Consider the following 9,645-nt stretch of genomic DNA (forward strand, 5'->3'; position numbering starts at 1 on the left):
GTGCCAATTTTCGGAAAGGCAAACCTTAGGTGCAGTATTCCTAATCGTCGTCTGGTAAGGTAAAACCTATATTGTCTGTTCTTGATGATTGTCAGATAATTTGGCAAGCTCGCATGTACAGGGCCCGACAGGTACCCACACACTGTGGGTCTTTTACTCTCATGGCTGTCTTTCTCCTTTTTCTCTCTGTCCCATGACTATAGTCTTAACATCTGTTTTGGAGTATGTTAGGACTTTAACTATGTCCTCAGCACCAGCAGGGTCCACTTTTCTTAAATGGCTGTCTATATAAGACAACCCTTTTTATTTTCCTACAGGCATCTAACATAAGGCAGTCTAATATTATCGTCTTTGTGAACTCTGTCCCTACTTTACTCCATATGTTATGCCACAAAAGGATAGGTCCAACATATAGGTCGTCCTCTAAAAAAGGAACTACCACTTCCTTATGTGTTATGTATGTTGAGCTCGTTTTTGGGACGTCCAACAATTGAGCCAGAAACAAGTTCTCTAGAGTTTGCAATTTGGCGTAGTTTATGCACCCCCATATAGGGCAGCGCCATAACTCGAGATTGGGAGGCATTTACTTTTATATAACAGCAGTATCTCCCTGATTGGTTTCTGACCTATTTTACAAGCAAACCTGAAGATGGATTCTATAGCACTCAGGATTTTCATTTTAGAGTGGTTTAATTTGCTGTCCCAGGACCCTGATGCAGTAATCTGAATTCCCAGGTATGAGAACATTTGTGCCTCAGCTAATCTCTCCCCCTTTGTATGATGTATCCTCTTTTTTGCTCTTCCTTTTCCAGTTACCATAGTAACAGTTTTCTTTAAATTTACTTTCATGTCTTTGTTTTCAATAAAGCTAACAAAGTTATCTATCAAGAGCTGCAGCCCGTTGGCTGATCTAGATTAAAGGACTGCATCGTCCGCATATAATAAAATGGGGACGGGACAAGATCCAACCATGGGGGCATCAGCTTTTGAAAACATTCATCCACCCCATTTATGTAGAGTGAGAAGTAGAGGGGGAAAGGCCCTACCCTGTCTGATCCCTCGGGCAACCTTGAAACTTTTTGTGCGTTCCCCCTTTGTACCATAATGCACCTGTTCAGTGAGATAGGTGTACCACTGGGACAGGTAGTTAATGATACCCCGAGGTGCTACCATCTCCGCAAGTGTTTCCCATAATTTATTATGGTTTACCAGATCAAAAGCATTGCTCAAATCTGCAAAGCATAGATGCACATGTCCCGCCCTTGCTACCATATATTTATTGATTAACAGGTGTAAATTAACACATTGTTCTATTGTTCCAATATCACTCCTGAACCCATATTGTGCGTCAGTAAGTATATGTTTTTCCTCCACTCATTGTTCTCACCTGCACAGGAGGATTCTACACATTAGTTTAGCACTGGAGTCCAGGAGGAATATTGGGTGATAGCATTTCAGATCCCCTCTGTTACCTTTTTGTAAAAATTGGGACTATTATGCTTTCTCTCCAGGAAACAAGGAGGAAGCCCTTAACTGTAAAGTTGCATACTTGGGTTGGCATTGGACCCATAAAGTGACATGTGCTTTAAAGGTATCTATTAGGACACCGTCCGGGCCAGCGGCCTTTCTACTTGCTGCATTACTTAGGTTGTTAGCAACCCCTTCTAGGGTTATGTCTGGGATATCTACAGTATCGACTATGAATAAAGTTTTTTTTATAATTCATTGGATAATGTGTTATTATTTAATGATGTTGTGCTTGTAGGTGTTGTTTACTTATTGATAGAAGCAATGTAAGGCCATAAGCATTGCATTTGGTATGCAATTTATGGTTTTTATAGCTGTTTTGTGAGTGTTCTGTCTACTACAAGGGTCCAGCTGTCGCTGCTCAGTCTTTGGCCGTGCACATCGGAGATTCACCGAAAGGTCTGGCCTCAGGCCAGGTTGTGCAGCCAAACCACTGTTGTTGATTGGATGCTGAGAAGGTCTGTAAAGTCCCCTTCTTGATTGCCCAAGGAATAGTCAACTTCTCCCTGCAGTCAGGGTCCTACCCTCAGCATAACAGTACACATGAAAGGTGTCAGAAGCCTGCTTAGTATTTTCCAAGTTAGGACGAAAAAAACACAAAGGGTAAAAAACCTCCCTAGCAATCTTATAGCTCTTGATTGGAGATAAAGATTAATACTGAAGTGATTAGCAACCGGGTCAACCTCTCCCTGACACCAGGGAAGACAAAAGAGTGAGGCATAATATCCAGTAGCAGAATACTGCAGACATTCCAGCTTCCAGAAGCAAAAACCAGGAAGAACAATAGTAGCAAAGGGGCACAAACAGAACAAGTCCAAAACGAATGGAACAAATGTGTTGTGATGCACCCTGTACTTGGAAATGTCTCCTAATATATGATTCAAACAGGAACTGACATCACAGGAAATACTCTACTTCACCTTTTATTGGAAACCTCGGTTATCATCATATGGACAGACTACTATTCTGGAAAGGGCAGTGTATTAGACGTGTCCAAGCCGTTTTTCCTAGAATTCAAGTTGTTTCTTTGGCAATGAAGAAGAAGCCCAAATTTTACTTTGCTTGCTCTACCCTAAATTATGTAATCCTGCTGCCACACTTCATGCATGGTCCTCCATTTGGCTCGTGGATTTACTCCGGTGACCATGAATGAAAAATTTCCTAGCTAACGTACAGGAAAGTTTCAATTCTATTAAGGAGGCGGAGGCGAGGATTAGGCTGTTCTTTCTCGTTTATTTCTACTCCAGCAGCCATAAAAAGGTATCAACATTAGTAACAAAACCACATTTCCCATGAGCATCAGGGAAAATTGGAAACAGAAAAAGTCCCGCACATTGACCAATCCCTGGTCATGGCTCCTCATAACTTCCCCTTCTGGTACTCTATCTTCCTCTTTCTTCCTGCGACACCACCACAAGAGTATATCCATTAGTCCTGCTTGCCTGCTTCCGCACCTACGGTACAAGAAGACTGGGTAAGGCACCAAGAAATGAACCATGCACCTCATAGACAATATCACTGAGAAACATCGAACAACATAAGTGCGTTCCGAATCATCAATAATTGAAATGCGACATGAGAATCAGCATGCAACACATTCGTGTAGGAAACTGCATTAAAGATTTTACTTACTGACCCAACGTAGAATTCTGGGAGGGTTCGAAGAAGACAGGGTGGGCTAATCCTCGCCTCCGCCTCCTTAATAGAATTGAAACTTTCCTGTACGTTAGCTAGGAAATTTTTCATTCTATGTCAGGAGCGGAGGCTTCTGATTAGGCTAGTTCAAAGCTTGTCGACCACCAGAGAAGCCAGCGAAGGGACCGGCTTAAAGTAAAATCTCTTGAAGGTAGAGTCGGACGACCAGTCGGCCGCCTTCATAATGTCTTCCAGCCGAGCCCCTAGGGAAAACGCCTTAGACACCATTGCCCCTCTAACCGAATGGGCTCCAAACCGAGAAGTATCTATGCCGGCCTCCTGCATAACCCAGCGCACCCAGCGCGCAATAGTAGGTGATGAGACCGCCCTGTGTGGCTTAGTAAGAGCAATGAACAATTGTTTGACACCCTGTGGGCGTATATCAACAGTAGTCACTTCGTAGGCCTTTAAAGCCCGAACCACACACAGTTTTGGGGCATCTGGGAATGCAGGATACGAAATCGATCGAGAGTCACACTTAGTACGCCTCGAAAGAAGGAAGGTCACCCCATCCGGGGACAGAATGCGCCCCGTAAGGTCCAAGGCTCTCACATCCGAGACCCTACGACAGGAAATCAGACAAAGCAACATTGCCAATTTAGCTGAAATTTGTTTCCTGGACAAGTATCTATTAGACGGCCAGTCCTGAAACAGGTTAAGAACCTTATTGACATCCCACAGAATCGAGTAGCGAGGTTGTGGTGGAACCGCAAGTCTCACCCCTCGCAGCAACTTACAAACCAGGGGGTGCTCGCCCACGGGCTTCCCATCAACCGGATGTGACCCGCCGAGATGGCCGAACGAAAGGTATTAATAGACCTGTAAGCCAAGCCCTCCCTCGACAGGGAAGCTAAGAAGTTAAGGATGTGGACAACGTCTGCCCCCATAGGATCAATTTGGAATCGCAGACACCAACCACTCCACCAAGCCCATGCGGACCGGTATCTCTTGTTGGTGCTGTCTGCCCAGGATTTGGCCAACAGCGCCGCAGCATCCTCCGAAAGTCCCGGGACTTGCCAACGTCTCCTGTAACCCGCCAGGCCATCAGGCACAAGCTGCCTGTGGACAGGAGGTGGTGAGGGTTCCCCTGAGGATTCCTGAGGAGATCCGGAACGCGGGGTAGAGGGATTGGAGAATCCCAAGAAAGTTCCATCAGAGCTGGAAACCAGACTTGCGACCTCCAGATCGGGGTGATCACCACCAGGTCCGCTCGTTGTCTCCGCACTTGGGTAGACAACCTCATGATCATCGCGAAGGGGGGAAACGCATAGCCCTTCTCCTTGCTCCAGTCCTGCAAGAAGGCATCGGTCGCCGCCGCCTCCGGGTCCGGGCGCCAACTGAAGTAGCGGTCCAGTTGAGCGTCCAGTCTCGAGGCAAAAAGGTCCACCGAGAACGGACCCCATCTGTCCCTGATCACCTCGAACACGTCCGGGCGAAGTTGCCAAAGGCTAGTGTCCCTCCAGTGACGGGACCACCAATCCGCCACCAGATTGGCTAAGCCGGGGAGATGTTCCGCCGACAATGAAATTTCGTGGGACAGGCAGTACTCCCAAAGGGAGCGGGCCAGATCGGACAACACCTTGGACCTGGTTCCTCCTAGGTGATTGATGTAGCGCACGGCCGCCACATTGTCCATCTTCAAGAGGACACAACACCGAAGCCTTTCTTTCGTCCAGCACCGCACCGCGAAGGAGCCTGCCATCAGTTCCAGGCAGTTGATGTGCAGGCCTAGTTCTGCTGACGACCATGCGCCACCTGTAGAGACAGCGCCACAACGCGCTCCCCATCCAAGGCCACTTGCATCGGATTCGATTATCAAATCCGGCTGCGACCCGAAGATGGCTCGCCCGTTCCAGGCGTCCATATGATCGATCCACCACCGAAGCTCCGTCTTCGCTTCTTCCGTGAGTGGGACGACTTGTGAATAAGTCAAACCCTTGCGAAGGTGAAGGGCCTTGAGGCGCTGAAGGGCCCGGTAGTGGAGGGGCCCCGGAAAAATCGCTTGAATGGACGATGATAGGAGGCCGACCACCCTGGCCAGGTGGCGTAACTGGATCGTAGGGCGCGCCAGGGTACGTCTCAGTTCGTGCCTGATCTTGGACAGTTTCCGAGGGGGAAGGGACAAGGTAGCTTCCACCGAGTTGATCATAAAGCCCAGAAACTGCATGTTCCGCGCCGGGGTAAGGTCCGACTTGGCCTGATTGATAATGAACCCCAAGGACTCCAATAGAGTCACCGCTCTCTGGAGATGGGTCAACAGCGTCCGTGGGCATTGGTGCAGAAGGAGCATATCGTCTAGGTAAATTATTAGACGGATACCCTCCATGCGCAGGCGTTCCACCACAGGCTTCAGCACCTTGGTGAAGCACCACGGTGCGGACGATAGTCCGAAAGGAAGGGAGACAAACTCGAAAATCTGGCGACCCCACCAAAATTGCAGAAAGCGCCGGTGAGGGGCAAAGATGGGAATCGTGAGGTAGGCATCCTTCAGGTCCAAACCGACCATCCAGTCCCCCTCCTGGAGCAGGTCTCTCAGAAGATGGATGCCCTCCATCTTGAAATGGCGGTATACTAGCCAGCCATTGAACTCCTTGAGGTTTATCACTGGGCGATATCCGCCGTCCTGCTTCTCCACAAGGAAAATGTTGCTGAGAAAGCCCCCAGGGTGCCAGTGTGTCTGCACGATCGCCCCCTTGCGAAGAAGGTCCGCCACCTCCCCGTCTATGAGTGAAATCTGGTCTGGCGTAAAGCTGATGGGCCTGGGAAGAGCCTGCTGTTTGGGGAGCCCTGCATACTCGATGTGAAAACCCCTGACGGTCTGTAAGACCCAAGCGTCTGAGGTAATGGAAGACCATGCCTGTAAAAAGTACTGGAGTCTGCCCCCCACTCTCAGACCCGACACACTCTGAAGTCTCACCTCTTGAGTTATTGTAGCCGCCGTCACCACGTCCTCTTCCACCACGGCGGCGGGGGTAACCTCTGGTCTGGTAAAAGTTGCCGAACTTGTCGGGATCCTGATATTGGCCTCGATGGGAATCGCTCTGTTTATTGGAGCCTCTGGTGTAGGGTCTGCCAGACGAGCGGCCCCTGCCTCGGCTGGCTGCTCCAAAAACACGGGGGGAGAAGATTCTCTTCACTGACGACTGGGCCTTGTCGAGGGAGTTAAAGGTGTTAACGAATTTTCCCAATTCTTTGACGAATGGGTCGCCGAAGAGGTTTCCCTCCGCCATTGGGCCTGCTTCGGAGGTTGCTAGTTCCCCCAGTTTTGGGTCGATTTTGATCAGGATTGACCTCCTCCGCTCTGTAGATATGGCCACGTTTGCGTTCCCCAGGAAAATTATTGCCCTTTGCGCCCAACCAGACAGAATGTCCGGGGAAATCAGCGAACCAGAGGTTTTGGCGTCCTCCGCCATGTCGAGGATTTTCGCCAGGGGTCCTGCCGCATCCAAGAGTTTATCTTGGCAGGCCCTCCAAGATCGATCGATACCCTTCTTCGGGTCCTTGACGAATTTTGTGAGAAACGTAGACATCTTAGGGTCGATGTCCGGCGTTACCGCGACTTTGCCCTCCAAGGATGGGCGCGGGCATTCGGCCCGAAGGCAGCTACGCACTTCTTGATCTAGTGGCTTGCGCAGCCTGGCCGCCATGTAGGCCGCCACCTTAGGCGCGGGGACCCATTGAGACGAGCGTGGGTGGAGAAGCTCATCTGGGTTGAGCATGTCAGAACTAAGGTCCGGATGGGAGGGCTGAGTGGCCGGTGTAGAGGACCACGAATTATCGGGCTCTCCATCCCCGTCTGAGGTTTGCGGAGACTCGTCGGGGTCAGCCATATCCCCGTCACCATGACCGTCACCATGGCCATCCCCTGCGGCAGCAGTCGGAATCGCCGTAGAAGTCGAAGGGGCGTCGGAGGTCTTAGCCTCCAGGAAAGCCTTTTTGAGGCGCGAAAACGCGTCCGAATCCACCCCTGTGTCCGCAGGGCGTCTTCTCTTGGGGTCCGGTATAGAGGGAGAAACTTGGGCCGGGGGGGTGGGGTCCTGCCGCCCTAGGGCGTTCGCCCCCTGTCCAGAGGGTTGGCATTGGGCTTGAAGCTGCTCAATCTTCTTTTCCAAGGGTTCGACAACCCGCGTCACCGCCTTCCACAAGGAGGAATCCATAACCTTACAAAAGTGGTCGTCCACCGGTAAGTAGATAATCTGCTCCTCCTCCTCCTCAGCATAGTATTCGTCGTACTCCATGCTGGGGGCACAGGGGTTGAGGTGGGGCAAAGCCCGGATAGAAAGGTCTTCCCGCTGTTGCGGGGTCAAAACAAGTGGAGTCGGGACCCACCAGCCTCCGTTATGAGGCACACAAGAACTGCCCGGGCCGGTCCCAAATTGAAGCAACACCTTACCCGCGGCGCGGGTGTTCAGGCTCCGGGCAGGGCTCTGTTATATCTATCGCCAATAGCGCTGCCAATAGTACCCGCCGAACTTCCCTGGGCTGCTCCAAAAACACGGGGGGAGAAGATTCTCTTCACTGACGACTGGGCCTTGTCGAGGGAGTTAAAGGTGTTAACGAATTTTCCCAATTCTTTGACGAATGGGTCGCCGAAGAGGTTTCCCTCCGCCATTGGGCCTGCTTCGGAGGTTGCTAGTTCCCCCAGTTTTGGGTCGATTTTGATCAGGATTGACCTCCTCCGCTCTGTAGATATGGCCACGTTTGCGTTCCCCAGGAAAATTATTGCCCTTTGCGCCCAACCAGACAGAATGTCCGGGGAAATCAGCGAACCAGAGGTTTTGGCGTCCTCCGCCATGTCGAGGATTTTCGCCAGGGGTCCTGCCGCATCCAAGAGTTTATCTTGGCAGGCCCTCCAAGATCGATCGATACCCTTCTTCGGGTCCTTGACGAATTTTGTGAGAAACGTAGACATCTTAGGGTCGATGTCCGGCGTTACCGCGACTTTGCCCTCCAAGGATGGGCGCGGGCATTCGGCCCGAAGGCAGCTACGCACTTCTTGATCTAGTGGCTTGCGCAGCCTGGCCGCCATGTAGGCCGCCACCTTAGGCGCGGACCGTTAGGCCGCTTCGTCGACGGAAGGCATGAAGCAAACTCAACGACTCGCACGACGCGGGGGGTCAAGCTCCTCAGAGCGGCAGCACAGCCGCGCGGTCCCCTAGCGGCCGGAGGCCGCCCATGCACAGAGCGAAACAGAATACCACCGCGAAAGGAGCGGCGATCGCTCCCGCGGTCTCACACGCAGTCGCCCCACGTAACCCAACGCGGCAGACTGCGAATCTTAAGCACAAAATTCGTACAAATCATCTAACAATCAGGAAAACACAAGAAACAAAATGCACTCATCTGTCTGCTGCTGGAGCAGCGAAGAAAGAGGAAGATAGAGTACCAGAAGGGGAAGTTATGAGGAGCCATGACCAGGGATTGGTCAATGTGCGGGACTTTTTCTGTTTCCAATTTTCCCTGATGCTCATGGGAAATGTGGTTTTGTTACTAATGTTGATACCTTTTTATGGCTGCTGGAGTAGAAATAAACGAGAAAGAACAGCCTAATCAGAAGCCTCCGCTCCTGACATAGAATACGGAGACACTTGAGCAATCTCGATGACGAGGACGTTTATGGACTGTAGAGGACGTTTTGCCATCATTGGCAGGCTTGCCGAGCCCCCAGTCTCATGCTCAAAAGGTGGACCCAGCATTCACTCTGTTTCCAACCCAATTTTATTGTGACATAATTTAATTTTTAAATGGTGCCTAACTGTAATGATAGTCTGCAGATCATTTTTAGAGACCAAGGACTAAGCACACCCAAATATGTGCCTTCTCTCTGTGGCCGTGGTAGCTATACTGTAGGAATATTGAAGGGAACTCAACAAGAGTCCTCAAGTATCACTAGCGAGGCCATGGACCCAACGCACCCAAAATGGCATCTATAATCTACCCATCTCTGTATCGTGATCACAAACTCAAAATTCCTAAAATTAAATTCATCGCCATGGATTGGTGCTGAGATCATGGACTATGGAAGAGGACCCGCCAAGGGTCTAGGAGTTTCACAGTGCTAGCACTGCGTTTATGGATCACAAATACAGGGGGAGAAGGGACAATCGGGGGTTCATGAACTTTGGGAGTAGTTTTTGGATCCCATGAATGAGTAATATTTATTTTTAAACTTTGGGAAGGTAGAGATTGATGACTTTTTATCTGTGATTCTGGAAACTGTTTTCCACTTGAGAATCATGGACAATCTTTAAAGTGTCATTAGTGAAGTAATGTGGTTGGTAAATCCTGTGGAGTGTTTTAACCACTGTAAATTCCGAATTATTGATCTTTTGGAAGTAAGTAATCGCTACGTTTTTATCAACTTAAGTATCTGGCTATTGTTGGTTTTTAGCAATGGCTGAACATTATCTTGCTGCAACTTTG

The 9,645-nt window shown here is 49.9% G+C and overlaps 1 protein-coding gene across 1 annotated transcript; it reads right to left on the reverse strand.

Moving 5' to 3' along the window:
- Positions 1-3,770: 3,770 nt before the first annotated feature.
- LOC147711923 (uncharacterized) lies at positions 3,771-7,460 on the reverse strand. The gene is made up of 2 exons (XM_086919566.1): positions 6,140-7,460; positions 3,771-3,784 (listed from the first exon to the last, which is right to left on the reverse strand). The coding sequence occupies exons 1-2, from the start codon at positions 7,458-7,460 to the stop codon at positions 3,771-3,773; spliced, it is 1,335 nt and encodes a 444-aa protein (XP_086775692.1).
- Between the last annotated feature and the right edge of the window lie 2,185 nt (positions 7,461-9,645).

The sequence above is a fragment of the Lissotriton vulgaris genome, chromosome 5 (assembly GCF_964263255.1).
Source record: "Lissotriton vulgaris chromosome 5, aLisVul1.2, whole genome shotgun sequence".
NCBI lineage: Eukaryota > Metazoa > Chordata > Amphibia > Caudata > Salamandridae > Lissotriton > Lissotriton vulgaris.